A 19960-nucleotide genomic window follows, 5' to 3' on the forward strand; every position below is an offset into this window, starting at 1 on the left:
AATAGTACATGGCCGTCCTGTAGGCTTATAGGCCAGACCTTGTGAAAGTGGGCCTACGGCCTTTTTATTAAACAAGTTTTTTCAAGGCCCAAGCCCGACCTATTTTACGAAATATACTAGGTTAGGTCTGACCTGACAGAGGCCGAGCCATAGGCCTCTGTAGGCCGGCCAGCTCAATTTCACCCCTACTTATAGCATTTTAGAGATGAGAAATACATGTTTAAAAAATAATTATATCTCATTATTATTTCATAATGTACATTGTTTTGGAAATAAGTTTGAGAATAAAGTTTACATTGATCACCCCATCTAGAATAAATGAGATGAGAATAACCTATTAAATAGCTCCTTAACTTAAATTTTTTGGTCAAGGCATGGTATGTATTATGATTTTTTAATGATTGGTGGTGGTTATATATAAAAGTAACCAACAATCATTGGATGAAGTGGAGTTTTGTCTCTCAAATTCAAATCATGAAATGAAAAAATAATGTCGGAAAGAGCAGCTTTACTTGGAAAAAATATATATAGCATTCCCTCGGATACCACTTTTAATTCCACACGTTTCATTCGGACTGTTACTCCCATTCCCATTCACATTCATCACTTGACCTTATTGCTTTTAAGTGGTACAGGTGGTGTAGCAGTTGATTATATTCTACCAAAGGTCATATTATCGTTGGTTGATTATATTGACTAATCAAACTAGAGTGTAGTATTGGGCATAAAAATTTTAGCCCATTTGAGATGTATGGGTAGGACTTTAACAATAACATAATAGAAAAATGATAGTTCCATATCTGGCTATATTTTCAACCATCCGACCACCCAATAAAAGGATATTGCTCAAAGAACTGACAAAATATATAGGTTTTGTTTTACAACCACTCCATATAAAAATGATGTCAAATAAATAGACAACATATTGCAAGTGTCCTCAAATCCATTCAAGTATTATCTCCTCCAATGTTTCTTTCTATCAAATATTGTGTTCGAGTCCCTTCGAGGACATCCGATAAAATTGGAAATATTGTGTTCCATGATTTTTGTTAAATCTTTTTCTCATGAAATGACAATTAATAATAAAGGTGGGGGAATTAAAGAGAATTCTAAACGAACACGAAAGCCCACTTTCGGTGGGTCCACCAATGCAGAAAGCGTTGTGGCGCATATCAAGCGAGCAAAACGTGTTCCGAACCCACAACGACGACGTCTCGCGTAAAATTCCTACGCAACAAGTCGGCACACGGTTCTTAACAAATGACAGCAGAAAGGAGCCGGTGGCGTCATTATCAGCCACTTGGCAATGTGATCGTGTAGCGTTGCGTCATGGTTCGCGACGCAGCGTATCACGAAAGATATCGTGGCCAGTTTGGGCGGTTTCGATCGCCATCACACACTTGCGGTTGGCGCCCTCGGTGTCTGCCACGTGGAGAATCCGTTACTCCCGCTATTTCTTTCAAACCCCAAATCAATCATTAATGTTTGAATTATTGTTTTTAATAACGTGGCTTTTCTGTGAATTATGTACGACCCCGCTTAGCTAATTGCATATTCGCTGGCTGCTAAGAAACAAGAGAGAGAGAGAGAGAGAGAGAGAGAGAGAGAGAGATAAGGCAATAATGCTCTGTTACTAATTTGCTGAGATTTCCTGTTTTAGATTCATTTTCGGCGAACTGTAAAGAGACAGAAAGAGATTTAAAAAAAAAAAAAAAGCCTATAACTTAGGGTTTCGATTTTTGTTTATTGCCGAGGAATCAATCTTTTGCTTAAACGTACGTTCGTGTGAAGTAGAAGCAACGCACGCGCAATGCCCTGCGAGTTTTAACTTTCAAGCCTCACCTGCTTCGTTTACTATTTCATTCAGCATTTTCTCGAATCTTCTACCACTCACTGTTTGGCTAATTAATCTTCGTCGACGATTTGTTCATCCGTGTGCCGGTACATTTTGCTTTCTCGCTCTTTTCATCTTCGGATTTGGATTATTAATTTCTTTTAGAATCGTTTTGGTTTTGTCTATTTTATAGGTTCTTTCATTCAGTTAATCATTTTTTTTTCTACGGAATTTTGTTGTGCAACTCTTGAGACGGAATTTGTGTGTGTGTGTTTGATTTAACTAGCGTCACGGAAGGAAATGGCTGGTTCTAAAAGCTGTGTTAGTTTGGATCTGTTTTGGTGATGTATGTGAATCGATTCTTGGTTTGACTGGCGTTACGTAAGGAAATACATGTTTATTCAATTTTACTTGTTAGTGATAGTGATTTGCTGAACTGCTTTTACTCCTTTTGTTTATTGGCTTCCGAATCCTACCTTTTAGTTATGTATACACTGCCAGTTTTAACTCCTCCGGCATGGAAACTAAGTATGTTTTTTCAAATTCAATATTGGATTTATTAATCAATAAAATTGAACTTTTTGAGTGTGTTTGGAGTAAAATATTTTGTCAATTGATCTTATTTTAGTTTGAATTGTTTGAATTGGCTTTTTTCCCCTTCTTTTGTTAAATCTTGTACTTATTGTAAGTAAGGATAATAAAGTAAATTACTAATATAAGATCTGTTCAACTCATCTTTAATGTTTTCTGAACACGGAATTCCATTTGTAAGTCAATTCAAATAATCAAATACCGTTTTTTTAAAATTGAATTCCAAACATGAAAATTGATTTTTAAATTAATTCAGTTCCATTCAAATAATATGGATCCCAACTTTTAGTGATTACAAACTCAACCTTTAAGTGGCTTTTTGTTGGTTACCTGGAAAAGGGCGTTAAGAAGTTTATGAAACTTGATGCAAAGTAGCTTTGCATACTTGTGCGAGGTGCCCTTATCAAATCCTCAAGAACTTGCAGCTGAATTGGGTTATGGACTTAGAATGTGGTTGACCCAATGTTTTTTTTTTTTGAAAGCTTCTCTCCAGAACAAGTTGCATAGTGGACTGTTCCATAATGTTGGAATACTTTTTTATACAGAGTATGAGATTAGGCATGTGTCTTCATGACTATAGAATGTGAAAGTAAATGATTCTTGCTTACAGTTCTTTAAACTTCACTTCCTTTAGCTCTAAGCAGTGTGCCTGTCAGTTATAACTTTCAAGTGAATAATCATGCTTTTTTCAATTCAATCCTTTGTGTCTCTGTACTGTTGCCTACTGTTTCCCAGTAAAAAATATCATAGTTAAAGACAGACACCCACTGCACCTTAACCAAAGAAAGAAAAAGATCTTTCAATGTTGTATTCCTGTATTTGTCCAAAGAAATCTATTTCTTTCTGAGACATTGGTTTGAATATGTACTTTTTCAGGCAATGGGCATGATTTGGATTTCTAATGTCTTTCTTCTTGGGTGATGAGATGTGTCAAGTTTTCCAGTACAGCGAGTAGGGATGGACATTGCTGCTCTTTTAACTTCTGCTGGAATTAATATTGCTCTGTGTGTGGTGCTCTTTTCATTTTATTCAATATTAAGGAAACAACCCGGCAATGTTAATGTGTACTTTGGACGGAGACTAGCCTCTCAGCGATCAAGACGCATTAATCTCTGTTTGGAAAGATTTGTTCCCTCCCCTGGCTGGATATTGAAAGCATGGGAAACGTCGGAGGATGATATACTGGCTATTGGTGGCTTGGATGCTGTTGTATTTGTTAGGGTACTTGTGTTCAGGTTGTTCATTCCTTCTAAAGTTTGAATAGTTTTAACTGTGTGCCTTATGTTATCTTGGTGAGCATTGCACTAGAAGAGTGAATTGCTTTCTTATCTCATAAAATTTTAATCTGAAATTTGAAAGATGCTGCTAACCTACGGAGTCAAACTCAAGATTTATGATACCTAGATAAGCTGAAATGAAGACGTTATTATCTTCATTCTACTGAGTTTTTTATTTATTTATTTATTTTCATTTTCAATTCTACTCTCTAGATGCACTTGATAACATTTCACCTGCATTATACTCCATACAGACCCCTCTTATCAATATTAATTAACACACTAACTGTTGCACAAACTGTGTTGCACAACAATTTTATCATTTTGTAATTGATTTTACCTTGTTTCACTAACAATTTCACATGAAAGTCACTCTTTTGAGCCTCTGGGTTAAAGGGAAGCTAAACATTAAAGTTGGTTAGGAAATAGAATATTCATCTAAGTGTCATCCTTGATTGCATATTTATGGTGTTGGACGGTGCAAGTACTTAAAATCTAATGTAATTAAATTCCATGGTATGATCCTTATAAAATGACAAAATATGCAGCTAATTATTTATCACCCATAATGATGGTTTTCTGCATGCATTAGAAGTTCTTTGCTTAACCATTTATACATCAAAAACCAAATTGAGAAGTCCTTTGCTTCGCCATTTTTTGTTATCCAAATCAAAACAAGTTGTTCATCATACATTTAAAAGCATATCAAATAAAAAAACTAAATAAGTCTAAAGGAATTTAAGATGTTGTGGCTTTACTAACTCTTAATTTTACTTCTGTCTCGTTCAGTATTCGAGTGTTTTCCATTGCTTCTGTCATCTGCACTGTTCTAGTGCTTCCGGTGAATTACTATGGTAAAGAAGGAATGCATAAGAATATACCTTTCGAGTCACTGGATGTTTTTACCATCGAGAATGTCGAAGAAGGTTCAAAGTGGTACGAGTTATATCTTATTTTTCTATGGAAGTGCTAATTATGTTAATTTAGTTAGGATAGCCAATAGTGCGTACAAGCTGAGAAATATAATAGAGTATATAAGGTTTCTTGAAGTTTCATACTCAGGAATGAACAATGCTCTCAAAGAAAAATGTGTATCTGCTTTGTCTTGTTCATGCCTCCATTTCTTTTCTTCCTCAGGGCTGAGTAAACTACTCAATTTTTTTTTATTGGAGTGTTCATTTGTGCAGATCTTTTTATCCAAACAAAACAAGAAGTGTGCAGAAGAAATTGTGAAACTGGAATTTCTATAGGCCTTAGTCATTTTCCTTTATTTATTGTTATTATTATTATCATTTTCATTTTAAGTAGTTAACGAAGTAATAATTGATGATTTTATTCAGGAATACACCTCCAAACTGGTTACTTATGTTGTTTTTATTTTTTGCATGTCAGGCTTTGGGCTCATTGTCTTGCATTATACATCATAACAATTGCAGCTTGTACTCTTCTTTACTTTGTAAGTAGCTGAGTTTATCTACAATAGACTTCTGTACCAGTTTTTATTGAATGACCTAACAAGTTTCTTTTTAGTTTTCTTCTCCAATTCTCAAATATGGCTAATCAGTGGTGTTTATGTTCAGGAATATAAGAGCATTACTAAGTTGAGGCTACTGCATATTATTGGCTCACCTCCAAATCCAAGTCATTTTACAATTCTTGTCCGATCAATTCCCCGATCTTCAGAAGAATCATACTGTGACACAGTGAAAAATTTCTTCTCATATTACCATGCATCAACATATTTGTCACACCAAATGATTTATAAGTCTGGAACAGTTCAGAAACTGAAGGTGTGTTTCTGAACTTCTGTAAATATCTTTTATTCTCATTTCAGCAGCATACTGTTTTTCTTTTTTCCAATTTTATATTTGTGTAAAGTTTGTTGTTTATGTCATCATCACTTAGTGTAGTCATAACTGTCAATGTGTGTTTTTTAATAGACCTTCTAAGGCAATTATTTGGTTCAAGTTATATAGAACCAATATGAAGGCTTATCATGGAAATGGGGTATCTACATTTCTTTCATTCTCTGACTCACATTCTTTGCACTTTATTAGGTGATTTGGTATGGTATTGCATCTCATTCTCTGAAGTGAGCTTGCAGATCATAGGAATTCTCTTTATTTGAAATGGAAGTTCCTTTCTCATTCTTGACACATATGCCTGACTTCGCATTTTGTTGGGCTTTTTTAGATGGCAAAAGGATTCTTACTTCCTTTTGACCACTGTATCAAAGATTTTCATGCGATAGGAAAAAATAGTAAACTTTCTTATGCATGGAACTGAGGTGTGTGTTGATGGGCCTTTGTGTCTTGTTATTAACGTTACGTTGAGAGCCCAAGAGGAAGTTGAGAATAATAAGCTGATGATGAAAGAGAATGAAGGAGGAAAATTAGTTATGGGGAAACCACATGGCAAGCTATGAATGGTGAGGGAATAATGGGGGAAACGTGGAAAGAAGATTCAGGAAGGTTGTGATGATAGAAAGTGGTTATATAGCAGGAAAGGGGGAAAACACGCATGAATTGAGCTAACATGGAGTGAGATTTGGGGAACTCTAAGGTCTGGGTTGTTGATCTTGGAGGCAGCTGGGAGTTTTTTTCCTTGTTTCTTTTCTACAGAATTTTCTCAATATCATGTATTTTCTTGCATTAGGATTACCATTTATTTGTTTACGTATTTTGTTGAATGAGCTTATCTTTATATTTTACTTTAATATAATTTTCTGGTCCATCAATTTTGAAGAAAGTTAATGTTGAGATATATAAAACCATTAATTTAGCCTCACTCAACAGCTTAAGCTTTTGGGTTGAATTGGTTCTTTACATGGTATTAGAGTCTTGTGTCCCGGGTTCGATCCACCGCCCCCAACTTTCTCTTGTGGAATTTCTTAGCACAGGTAGGTGGGTCTGTACATTGTCCACCCTTCAAGCCCAATTGGCTCTCGTGTGAGGGGGCGTTTTGAGATATATAAAACCATTAATTTAGCCTCACCCAACAGCTTAAGCTTTTGGGTTGAATTGGTTCTTTACAGTTGAAAGACGCATTGAGCTATTGGAAGAAAAGATGAGTGGAGTTGAGAATTTTTTTCGTCAACTTCGAGAAACCATTCGGGAGTTCTTAGACCATGTAGATCCATCAAGAAATGAATCTAATCCATGTGAAAAAGAGATAAAGAGGAGAGTAGAGCTCAAGGTTTTGAGAGGGAAAATCAAAGCAGAGATCTGCCTTCACATGTTTGCTGATTTGAGATGTACAATGACCCAAGCACCGCAAATCAAAGAAACAGTAGAAGAAGAAAAAATAAAGAAGCGAACGAAGAGCATAAGGAAACAAAGAAGCTAAAGATGAAGAAGATCAAGAGGAAGAAGAAGAAAGAGGAGAAGGGATGTCAAGAACAATTAAGTTGTGTCTCCATGACCTGTCTGATCTGGGTATAGTCCATAAGGTCGAAGAGAGGGAGAAGATTAGAGATCGCGTCGAGTTGTTAATTGGGCGGAGCAAAAATATGACTGGATCCATGGGTGGGCACCATACTTTCCCAGCCATTACGATTTGGGCTAATACCAGCAATGAAATGAGGCCCAATTTTAAGGATGTTAAGACGAGAAATGGGCCGGATCCGGATGTATCTAGCCCAGGAACCTTAAACTAGATTGGGACAGATTATAATGTGGAAAACGACTCTAATGAGGGGCAACACATAGAATGGGTGGCCTCAAATAATGGAGGTGCGACGGTGGTCAACAGAGACGGAGGGAGAGGATTGAGGTTCAGGTGTCTATTACCGAGGAGCTTAATGACAAGATGCGTAGAAATTTATACTTTAAAAGTGATGCTCCTTCCCCAAACCAGGTTTGCCATAGCCAACACATCCACGTCAGGTTGGTGGGTACTAGTGAACTTAAGCTGGAAGGAGAAAGACAACTTTGCAACAGTGAAGGCATAGAGAATGAAGAGACTTTTTGGTTGAACGTCCACAGTATTTTGGGTCTCTTTTCCAGCTAATTGTTGGAGTTGAGGGGGTGAGGTTCATGAAAAGAAGATGGAATTGAAGCTGTCAATGTGATCAAGATGCTTCTAGCAATGAGATCCGGGTGGAAGTTTGTGGCAAAAATCTTGATCTCTTCCTTTACCTTGAGGACAAGGTGAATTTTGGAAGGGGAGTATTGATGGGCCTTTGTGTCTTGTTATTAACGTTTCATTGGAGGGCCAAAGTAGAGAGCCTAAGACGAAGTTGAGAATAATAAGCTGATGATGAAAGAGAATAAAAGGAAAATTAATTATTGGGGAAGCCACGTGGCAAGCTATGACTGGTGAGGGAAACATGGAAAGAAGATTTAGAAAGGTTGGCATGATGAAAAATGGTTATATAGGGAAATAAAAAGGGGGAAGACACTTATGAATTGAGCTAACTTGGAGTAGGATTTGGTGAACTCTAAGGTATGGGTTGTTGATCTTGATGGGCCTTTGTGTCTTGTTATTAATGTTACGTTGGGGGCCAAAGAAGAGAGCCCAAGAGGAAGTTAAGAATAATTAGCTGATGGTGGAAGATAATGAAGGAGGAAAATTAGTTATTGGGGAAGCCACATTGCAAGCTATAAATGGTGTGAGGGAATAATGGAGGAAATGTGGAAAGAAGATTCATGAAGGTTGTGATGATAGAAGGTGGTTATATTGTAGGAAAGGGAAAGGGAGAAGGCACGCATGAATTGAGCTAACTTGGAGTGGGATTTGGGGAACTCTAAAGTATGGGTTGTTGATCTTGTGTTTTCCTTGTTTCTTTTCTGCAGAATTTTCTCAATATCATGTATTCGTTTTTTCTGCATTAGGATAAAATTTATGTTTCTGTATTGCTGTTGAATGAGCTTGTCTTCATATTTTACTTTAATATAATGTTCTGGTCTATCAATTTGATATTAGAGAATCTTCGATCCCTAAGGTGCTTCTGTTCTATGTAGCACCGCTACCGACACGGAACATGATACGACACGACACTCTGACAAGTTAATTCTAAAAAATGTTAGATTTTGACACGTTAGGACACGTTTTGATATTAAATAATATTTTTAATTTAGAGTAAACACCCTTTTTGGTCCCTGGCAATATCTACGAAATCCTTTTTAGTCCCTGGCAATAAAAAAGGACCAAATTGGTACCTAACAGTATGTAAAAAGGGCCACGTTAGTGACGGAGGAGTTGACATAAGGACTAACGTGGCCCTTTTTTCAATTTTAGGGACCAATTTGGTCCTTTTTTATTGCCAGGGACTAAAAAGGATTTCGTAGATATTGCCAGGGACCAAAAAGGGTATTTACTCTTTAATTTATGTAGTGTATATTATATTTAATATTTAATAATTTAACAAAAAATGAAGCTAAACTTATAATAGTCATCAATTTTGCTAAGAAACATAAGATATCCTAAATATTTATATTAAACTCAATAAAATGGTAATCGTAATCCAACGAATCTAATAGTTGGAACTATAAATGCAACGCAACACACCCTTTGAACCTTTTTTTGAGTCTCTACAACGCGTGTTGGAGTGTCGGGGAGTGTCGGACACGACACGTCAGGGTTTTTGAAGTGTTGGTGCTTCATAGCTTGTGCTCGTTACAAAAAAAAAATGAAAACAAATTGAAGAAAATCGATAGGCGCACTAACCTATTGGAAGAAGGGATGAGTGGAGTTGAGAATTCCTTTCATCAGCTTCGAGAAACCATTCAGGAGCTCTAAGACCGTGTAGATTTGTCAATAAATGATATTGATGGGCTTTTGTATCTTGTTATCAACGTTGGGGCCAAAGAAGAGAGCCCAAGTGGAAGTTGAGAATAATAAGATGATGGTGATAGAGAATGAAGGAGGAAAACTAGTTATTGGGGAAGCCATGTGGCAAGCTATTAATGGTGAGGGAATAATGGTGGAAACGTGGAAAGAAGATTTAGGAAGGTTGTTATGATAGAAGGTGATTATATAGCAGGAAAGGAAAATGGGGAAGCACACATGAATTGAGCTAACTTGGAGTGGGATTTGGGGAACTCTAAGGTCTGGGTTGTTGATCTTGGAGGGAGCTGGGAGTGTTTTTCCATGTTTCTTTTCTACAGAATTTTCTCAGTTTCATGTATTAGTTTTTTCTGCATTAGGATTACCATTTATATGTTTCTTTATTGCTGTTGATGAGCTTGTCTTCATATTTTACTTTAATATAATTTTCTGGTCCATCTGTGTTAATTTTCATTTCCTGGGTAATGGTATGATATCTGAAGAATTTCTAAATATCTATGGAGTCATTCTCCATTTAATGAATTTGGAGAAGGTACATTGCAGACTGTTCTATATATTCTATCTAAAGTGACTAACCCCACTCCACTGGATTGGGCTTTGATTATGATTTCAGAGGTTCAGGTCTATATATTTTCCTGATTTCTTTTATAATGTTTAGAGGTTTTCTTTTAAAAATTAATATAAACCTATTGTAGTCTTGTTGACAAACAGCTACTTACACTTTTATTTATATTAATTTTCTTCGCCCAGGATGATGCAGGACATATGTGTAAGGTACTTAGAGATGCCTCAATAGAAAAGGGTTGTAAGCCATGTTTTATGCAATGTTGCTGTTCTGGAACACCTACAAATTCTTTTAAGATGATTTCTGATGAGATAGATAGTATACATGGGAGAACAGGCTACACTGACATGCATTTAGATACAAGAGACAAGGTAATTTTTATGGCTGGATTGGTTTAAATAATTTTGACATCATGTGAACTTTCCTTTTTATGATTTGCATTGAACTAGTGTGTTTAGAAATTTACTATGTGATCAAGAATCAGGTTCAATTGAAATTGTCGCTGATTGGAAAAAAACAAACAAACAATCTTTCAACATAAATTTCATTTTCTGAATGTAATCAATTTTTTCTGCATTTTTCTGTTTGCTTTTTGGTGACACAATTATTCTTTCTCTGGTACAGTGTCTTGTCCTGTACCCATTGTTAGCCGGGGGAAATTTAGTTTAAATTAATTCCCTATAGAAGTTTGTCAAATCCTCAAAGTAACTTTTAGGTCCTTTAGAGATATAAAAATCATTCTTGGACCGGCTCCTAATGGCTTAAGCTTTTCAAATTCTCAGGATTTGCATAATGTATTTGTATTATTGATGGTAATACCAATACATAAATAGGCTAGATTTATAAACAGTCAACCTTGACACAGTAGTTCACACTTTGAGTCATTGCTTTAAACTGTCTCTTCATCAAATTTTGTCACCACATTCTATTTTTTCTTCTTCAAGTCACCAGATTTCCCCCAAGTATAGTACCTCATAGTTGATCCTCTATTACTTGGTGATCCATCATAGTCTGCATCGGTATAGGTTTCAAATACCACCCTCCATTTTTTTTTAGAATATCTAGAAAATTTTGTATAAGACTTTAACAAGTAGTTTAGAGTATCGTATATGATCTCTCAGAAGTAGGTTCCTTATTTCCTTATTTGTGGAGTTCCATATTTAGTATAAATTGGATTGGGCTTTTCTATAATTATTCCATAGTTTAGGGCTTTTCAATAATTATTAATTATTTCCCTTTTTGTTATTTTTAGATTATATTTGAATGTGCGTTGATTGTGCGTTATCTTCTTTGATTGCGCATGATTATAGTTATTTACTTTTTTGTTATTTTATTTCTCCTATTTAAGGCTTGAACTTGGAGAACCCTATTATTATTAGGTTGTTTTTGGTTAAATAAAATTAAGAAAAAAGTAAATTCTTGTTTCGTTCTTCTTTCTGTTTAGTCAATTGGTTACTGCTTCGGCATTATTTGGTAATCAGAGCTCTGGTTGTCACATAAATGGCTGAAAAGAACAATGGTGGTCGAGGTCGTGAACGACAGGGTCGAGGCAACGACTGTGGTAGAGGGCGTGGCAACACCCTTAACGGCGACGACGAACAACCACATATCGACGCGCGAGACACCACAATTGTAGCAATGGCCGCTACAATGGCAGAACAAGGTAGACGAATTCAGGAGCTAGAACAACCATTTGTCCAAACACAGTTGGCGAGTCAGATGAAAGAAGAGAATCTGAAAGATCATCTCATGAGGAAGAAAAGAGCGAAAACCCATTATGGAATTGGAACCAGGAGCGGCGAGGATGAAATCAACCTGGAAATCAATCATTTTTTGCTAATATTGGGGTGAAGATTGAGATATCGAAATTCGAGGGCACAACTCATCCAGATGAGTTTATTGACTGGTTACACACTGTCGAAAGAGTCTTTGATATCAGAGACTTGACAGAAGACCAGAAGGTCAAACTGGTCGCTATCAAACTGAGGAAGCATGCCTCAATTGGTGGGAACATATTAAGAAGCAGCGGAACGAAGAAGTGAAGTCGAAGATCAGGAGTTGGGATAAGATGAAGAAACTGTTGCAACAAAAATTCTTACCTATTCGCTACCGGCATGAGGCATTTATTGAATATCATAATCTCAAGCAGCGAAACCTATCAGTTGAACAGTATACAACTGAGTTTGATCGTCTGCGGATGCACTGTGATATCGCAGAGGAGGACGAACAACTGGTTGCTCATTACCTAGGAGGACTGCGGAATGAGATCTCAGATGTTGTTTACCTACAACAATATTGTATGTCGACTAGCTTTGAAGGTAGAAGAGCAGTGTAAGAGAAGAGGAAATACTTCAAAATTCCAACCCAAATTTTACTACGGCAAAGAGGTGTTTCAAGTATCAGGGTTTAGGACACTTTGCTGCTGATTGTCCAAACCGGCAGTATGTTACTCTTGTCGATACTCAAGCCGATGATATAGGCCCCACCTATGATGAGTATGAAGAACATGAGGTGGATGGAAGGTCTGAAGAAGGTGAGATTATTTTTGGTGATTCAGGCGAAGCCTTGGTTGTCCGAAGGGTGTTGAATGTTGACATCATTGATGATGAGTTGTGGCTTCGACACAATATATTCTGCACCAAGTGCACCAGCGGCGGTAAGGTGTGTAATATGATCATTGATGGAGGGAGCTGCGAGAATGTAGTCTCTAATACCATGGTTGTGAAGCTAGGATTGAAAACGGAGGAACACCTACAACCATACAAGCTTGCTTGGCTGAAGAAAGGAAGTGAGGTGAAGGTGAACAAGATGTGTCTCATGCAGTTTTCTATCTGCAAAAGGTACATTGATGAGGTATGGTACGATGTGATTCCGATAGATGTGTGTCATATCTTGTTGGGGAGGCCATGCCAATTTGATAGGAAGACAAAGCACGATGGATTCAAAAATACTTACACTTTCAAGAAGGACAAACTAACTATTACCTTGGGTCCATCTAAATTGAAGGAGACGAAGAACACTATGTTGTCCAGTAGGTTCCCAAGAGGAATCTACCAATGCCATTGAGATATTTGCTTGTGTGGTGATAGAACAAAATTCTAGTGTTTCTGACATTCCTTTGCAGGTTAAGCCATTGCTACAGGACTTCGTTGATGTGGTTCCTGAGGAGATGCAATCGGAACTTCCACCTATGATAGACATCCAGTACTGTATTGACCTTGTGCCAGGCCAGGAGCTATTAGTCCTAACAAAGCTACATATAGGATGAGCACTAAGGAGCAAAAGAAGTTACATTCACGGGCTCATGATCATATTCAGAAGCAGAATGTGAAATATAAATTGCAAGTTGACAGGCATAGAAATCAAGCCATTTTCAAGGAAGGCGATATGGTATGGATCCACCTTAGGAAAGAACATTTTTTGGCTAATGGTCCATTCAGGGTGCTCGGGAAGATCAATAACAATGCTTACAAGATTGAACTTCTTGGGAAATACAATATTTCTAGTACTTGCAATGTTGCTAACTTGTCTCCTTATCATGACGATGAAGAGGGCATAATGTGTGAGAGTAACCATGAAGACCTGTTAGATTCGAGGACTAATCTTCTTTTGGCAGGGGAGGATGATGCACCTGGGTGACTGATTTGGATTGGGCTTTTTATAATTATTCCATAGTTTAGGGCTTTTCAATAATTGTTCATTATTTTTTTTTGTTATTTTTAGATTATGTTTGAGTGTGCGTTGATTGTGCGTTATCTCCTTTGATCACGCATGATTGTAGTTATTTACTTTTTTGTTTTTTAATTTTGCCTATTTAAGGCTTGGAGAATCTTATTATTATTAGGTTGTTTTTGGTTAAAATAAAATTAAGAAAAGAGAAAAATGTTTTCTCACAATTCTTGTTTCGTTCTTTTTTCTGCTTAGCCAATTGTTTATTGCTTCAGCATTATAAGTTTCCTAAATTTCGAAGCTCTATGTTAACTTCTTTCATCCCACATTTCCAGCAACCTTATCTCTATCCTCCGTTATTATCCATTGCCGTGTCGCCATTCCAGTTGTTTCATAGGTCTTCCCTGGCAACTGTCATTGCTGTCTCTTAAATGGTGTTGTCTTTTCAGTAACCTTCTTTCAGTTGTCTGCTACTGCCCACTGTTGTGTCGTCGTACTAGCAGCAGTCCTCCATCTTTCTGCACTGTGCATAAGTCTCTCACTCTTTTGGTAATCAATCCGATAAGTCTTTGTATATTGTTTGGCCACCAATTTGTCCTTATGCCTTTCAATTCATTCATTTGCTTTATACTTCACGGTGTTCCCCATTTGCAGCCTACACCTCTCTTCCCCACTTGTAGCTGTACTAACTCCCAATTTATTTTCTTTTCCAATGCCTCCATTTGCACATTCATGGCCTTTTTCTATTTTTCATTGGACAGAGCCTCGTACTGGGTATTTGGGGATGATGATAGTGTTTAGGCTTATAAGAAAGATTGTATAGGATGGTGAGAATATCTCAAATTATAGGAACTATGAAAGAGGATATAAGGGCCATTTTGTGCATTCCCTAAGAGATATGGGTAGATTATAAACTTCATTATTCGCAGTTTCACATAAGTTTTAGTTTCATTTTGTAATGAAGGGTTAAACATTATTATTTCATTTGAAGGTTATGGGTTGAACTCTTGGACTTGCACTGGTTCAGGAACAACCACCTTCCCCTTTGTGAACATCTTGCCTCTACCAAACTTCACATTCTCAATATCAAAATATGTTATGTCTAGAGATTTTTTTGGTACATGTTTAGGTATTGGTTTAAAATTGGTTGTGAATTGTTTGTGTAGATGAATTCTCATAAAAAAGGCTACTAGACAAATGGGAGGAAGGATAAATCAAATAGAAATTCCTCCTTATCTTCCCTAAGTAGATGCTCCTTCTATAGATAGGATTGGCAAAGTAGAACTCCTTTTACATGAATGTAACATCCATGGAGATAGAACTTTTTGGATGGAGGTTGATTAAACTTGCACTGACTTTAAGCTTTAAATTATACAAGGCTACTAATGCAAGTAAAACTTTAACACCGGTGAGAAGACTTCATTGAAATCTGCTCTTTCTCTTTGACTGTAGCCTTTTGCTACCAAACGTGCCTTGTACCTAGCATTTTTAACTCCAGAAATTTCTACTTTTCTTTTGAAGACCGATTTGCAGCCAATAATCTTTTGGCCCTTTGGCGGTTTAACTAGCTCCCATGTCTAATTCTTGTGAAGAGACTCGATCTCTTCAGTCATAGCAGCAGTCCATTTAATAGATTCTTTGCTTATAATGGTAGCACGACAAATGGAAGGCTCCTCCTCTTTGAAAGATTCTGTCATAGTCAAAGCATAAGCAACTAGATCTGCGTAAGCATACCTCTGGGGCGGCTTGATTTGCATGTGCTGCCTCCGAGCAGCAATAGTGTCTTGTTGCGATGGTGGTGTTTCCTTATGTTGCACCTCCTCCGCTGTGGGCTAATATGTAGTTGCTTCAAGCATCGTCTCTGATGCATCAAATTGTAACACCACCTGATGTTTATCACTTTCACTATTTATCTCAAATTTTATTTCCTCCTGCACTCTGATTTGGGTCATCCAAAATTTGTGTGATGTTTTCTACTTGTCTATTAGCCATAAATGAAGCAGTCATAGCGGGATAATTTGTTGTACACTAGTCTTATATTTATAATTGACAGATACAATTTACTATTTTATGTTGTCTCAATATAATTAGTGTTCTCTTCTTCTGTATGCTTATCATTACCGTTATTTATTACTTAATGACATCCAGGTTATTACAATTTTTGTTGTCATATAGTAGTTATAGTAGCATTTAAAGAAGTTCAGATTATGTGATGTAAATTTTTTTATGTCCACTGGTTTGTGCTTAAAGTTTGGATCTCTGATACAGGAATGTGCGGCTGCTTTTGTGTTCTTTAAAAGTCGGTATGCTGCCCTTATGGCTGCACAAATTCTGCAAACATCAAATCCTATGTTGTGGGTGACAGACGTAGCTCCTGAACCACATGATGTTTACTGGTCCAATATTTGCATACCATATAGGCAACTTTGGATCCGTAAGATAGCTACACTTGTGGCTTCTGTTGCCTTCATGCTTGTATTCCTTATCCCCGTCACATTTGTACAAGGCTTGACTCAACTAGACAAGCTTCAGAAAATGTTCCCTTTTCTGACAGGGATATTAAAAAAGTAAGATGTTTCTGCATCTATGAGGGACGAATGTCATGGACTTTTATTTTCTTGGCATGGCTCATTTTTTTGGCAATATACATGGATTAGGATTTTGGAAGAAAGAATTATGCATGATAAATTGTATGCGAAGCTTCATTTAAATATGCAAATAGGTGCTTAATATACCTGATGAATATAGAACATTATTTTATTTTTAATTAGCAATGAAGGTTTTAGGGAAAATTATAAAAAAGAAATTGATAAAAATACTTTTAGTTTAGGAACAATTAACCATTCAACTAGTTAACTATGTTGAAAGAGTGGTTCACGAGTAACCACTTGTCGACTTAAATAACTACTCGAGTGGTTAATTTTTCCTGAACTCAAAATATTTTTTTCAAAGAATTCCTTATTTGGAATTCTCCAAAGCTTATATCTCTGACATTTTATTAAGATTTAAGTTATTGCCTTGTCTGCTGGTTGTTTACAGTGATGGTGTCAGTATTCACACTCTAGTTGATATTGCTCATTGTTTGTCCTTTTACTATGCCTATTTTTAGTGTATTATTTCTCAAATTAGCAATGCTAAAATTTTGTATTTATATACGTCACATTGTCTTGTTAAAATTGAGATTATAATAAACTAATATTTTGAAGACTCAGACATGGAATACGGAATGTTAGGTAGGTATTTTTGAATATTACAATGTTATACAGTTCACTTCAATTTGACTTTTTTGTGTGTGCAGTAAATATGTGAATCGGGTGGTGACTGGCTACCTACCAAGCGTGATATTGGTTTTATTCTTGTGTGCAGTTCCACCCGTAATGATGCTATTTTCAGCAGTGGAGGGTTCTATTTCCCGTAGTGGAAGGAAGAAGAGTGCATGTTGCAAAGTCTTGTACTTCACAATCTGGAATGTGTTTTTTGTTAATGTCTTTGCTGGTTCCGTTATCAGTCAACTCTCAGTCTTTTCTAGTGTAACAGACCTGCCTGGCCAACTTGCCAAGGCCGTGCCAGCGCAGGTGATATATCTAGATTCCCAGTTGAAATGATTGCATGTACTTGAATGTATTAGAGATTTGAGCAACACTGGACAATGAACACTCCTCTTAACTTGATTCCCTTTTTTACATATTTTTAGAATAGATAAATAGTATCTCTTCTGTGATTAGCGATTCACTTTACTGTGGCATTTTCATGGTATGCAGGCTACCTTCTTCACAACTTATGTTTTGTCATCTGGTTGGGCAAGTTTGGCAGTTGAAGTTATGCAAATTTTCCCTCTTTTATGCAATCTCTTCCAGAGATTCATACTCAGGCTAAAGGATGATGCACTGGATGGCAGCCTATCTTTTCCATACCATACAGAAGTTCCAAGGATCTTACTATTTGGATTCCTTGGGTTCACCTGTTCTATTCTGGCACCCCTAATGTTGCCCTTCTTATTGATCTACTTTTTCCTTGCTTATCTTGTTTACCGAAACCAGGTTAGCATTTCTATCATGTGTTTGTCTTCTCTTTTCCTCATTATGGAGTTCATTGCGCTTAATTCTTTCCTTTATGCATAAAAACTTCCCTATTTTATGTATGGAGTTCTTTTTATTTCTTTTGTTGTATTTTATTTTAGGTGCTAATATCTAATAGACTTGGCCATACATAATTACTAGATTTGAGTAGTGATTGTTATCCCAACAATTTATGTGATGTTAGGTTTAAATGATTAATTATTGGGGAATAAGGTGAGGTAAGGGATTGCAACATACTGTTTTTTTTTTTTGTGAGAGAGATATAGAAAGAAAGGGGGAGGTTGCAGCATAGTTCATGTGACCTTGTTTTCACAAACGAAACTATCATACTATGAATTATGATGGAATTATTAAAGGAAGCTCGCATGGAACCTCATTCTTCCTTTTGACTGAAAAGATCAGACTGAAAGTTGTTGATTATATGCATGATTTGATCATGGAATATCATTTTCGTTTTACTATATTTTGTTAAGGTCTTGAATGCAAGTTTCAGAAATCAGAAACTGTCTGGCTTGTTTCTCAGGCTGTATGTAGACTTTGATTCCTCCTAGTCGCTTCAGTTTTCTAGCTACAGCGAAACAGATGGCAAATAAAAAAATAAAAATAAAAATAAATAAATAAAAGGTGATGTACACCTACATCCATGCATGCAATGAAATGGGATCACGTTCGATTTGTTTCTAGGATAATTTGCTAACCAAAATATACCATGCAGCCACTTAATGTTTCCTTGATTTATTTTTAACCTTTAGAAAAAGCTTCTGTTTAACATCGGCCCTTTTTAGATTCTCAACGTGTACGTTACAAAATACGACAGTGGGGGACAGTTTTGGCCCATTGCTCACAACACAACGGTATTTTCATTGATATTTGCTCAAGTTATCGCGCTTGGGGTGTTTGGACTAAAACGCTCACCAGTTGCATCTGGATTCACCATTCCGCTGCTGATTGGTACCCTTCTATTTCACCAGTATTGTAGGCAACGATTTATCCCAGTATTTAGGGGCAATTCAGCACAGGTAAACCTCCCTTTCCCACTTCTCCTCCCTTTTCTCTCATTGGCCTCTCTAAATTCAGTTTGTTTTAGGTTCTTATTGACATGGATCGGAAAGATGAGCACTTTGGAAGGATGGAAGAGATTTATGAACAATTGCATTCTGCCTACAACCAATTCGGTTTAATGCCGCATGCCTCGAGTCAATCCGAATGCTTGAGTCATCACGAGGACAAAGGGACTGCTCAGTCTTCAGAAGATATCGAGAAAGGTGTGTTTTTTTTTTTTTTTGGAGAAAGGCTTGCTTTTTATCCAACGGTTGGAATTCCACTTTTTACGAATTCTTTAATAACTTGTCTATGCGGTTTTTTCTTTCGCTTTTCAGGCAAGGAACTTGGTAAAAAAGACAGATCATGGTCTCTTCATCGTTCGAGTTCTGATAAAGCGGTACTTGATGGAAAGTAAATAAGTGTTCGGCTCGTAACATTGTATAAGAATCATCCTGATGTGCACTAAAAGTGCCATTCATGAAGAAAAAAAAAAAAAATTATAGGTGAAGATGAAGGTCCCTTGATTCATTGTTCATTAGCTATTTTTAATTGTAAATAATTTTTAAATTATCTTCAATTAAATGTGAATAGACAAATGAAAATATAATTAATTAAAATTTCATTTAAATAAAAATATAATTTAATTGCAGACATTTAGAAAAAAGCTAAGGGTGGTTGATGAGGAGGATCACATCTTTGGTGTTAATGGAGTATGTATTCCTTTACTAAAAATAGAAAAGTGTGATGATTTTAGAGAAAATAACCATACAAAGAAAGATAAAATAATAAAAAATATGTATTATATTTTTCAAATTAAGTAAATGATGCACAGAGTCTTCATTATTCTTGTAATATTGAAGATATTTCCGGTGAGGAGAATTGACCGTTGTGGGTATCAATAATTTGACAATTCAAATTTCCCAAGGAGATAACCGAACAACCGTTGATCTTTTCATGCACTAAGTTTCCTGTTCACGGAGTTTATGACTTCCTAAGGAGACAACCGAACAACCGTTGATCTTTCCATGCACTTAGTTTCCTGTTCACGGAGTTTATGACTTCCAAAAAGTTTTCAGGTAAGTGTTTGTTTGGATTTTTTTTTAAAGTTAAAAGT

At 36.4% G+C, this 19960-nt stretch overlaps 1 protein-coding gene across 1 annotated transcript; it reads left to right on the forward strand.

Annotated features, from left to right (window-relative positions):
* Positions 1–1552: 1552 nt before the first annotated feature.
* Positions 1553–19458, forward strand: LOC133295645 (CSC1-like protein RXW8). The gene is made up of 12 exons (XM_061494485.1): positions 1553–1941; positions 3302–3660; positions 4492–4638; positions 5095–5158; positions 5283–5492; positions 10240–10425; positions 15992–16290; positions 17022–17298; positions 17485–17763; positions 18588–18821; positions 18890–19067; positions 19182–19458. Exons 2-12 carry the CDS (start codon positions 3383–3385, stop codon positions 19259–19261), a joined length of 2232 nt encoding a protein of 743 aa, XP_061350469.1. The 5' UTR covers positions 1553–1941; positions 3302–3382; the 3' UTR covers positions 19262–19458.
* Positions 19459–19960: the final 502 nt, after the last annotated feature.

The sequence above is a fragment of the Gastrolobium bilobum genome, unplaced genomic scaffold (assembly GCF_033153095.1).
Source record: "Gastrolobium bilobum isolate Gb01-03AN ecotype WA unplaced genomic scaffold, APGP_CSIRO_Gbil_v1 utg80639, whole genome shotgun sequence".
Classification (NCBI taxonomy): domain Eukaryota; kingdom Viridiplantae; phylum Streptophyta; class Magnoliopsida; order Fabales; family Fabaceae; genus Gastrolobium; species Gastrolobium bilobum.

Coding starts and splice junctions, on each gene's coding strand:
- LOC133295645 (XM_061494485.1), top strand. CDS start 3,383: ATGGACATTGCTGCTCTTTTAACTTCTGCTGGAATTAATATTGCTCTG. Junction 16,291..17,021: donor CTGACAGGGATATTAAAAAA/GTAAGATGTTTC, acceptor TTGTGTGTGCAG/TAAATATGTGAATCGGGTGG. Junction 17,764..18,587: donor ATCTTGTTTACCGAAACCAG/GTTAGCATTTCT, acceptor GGCCCTTTTTAG/ATTCTCAACGTGTACGTTAC.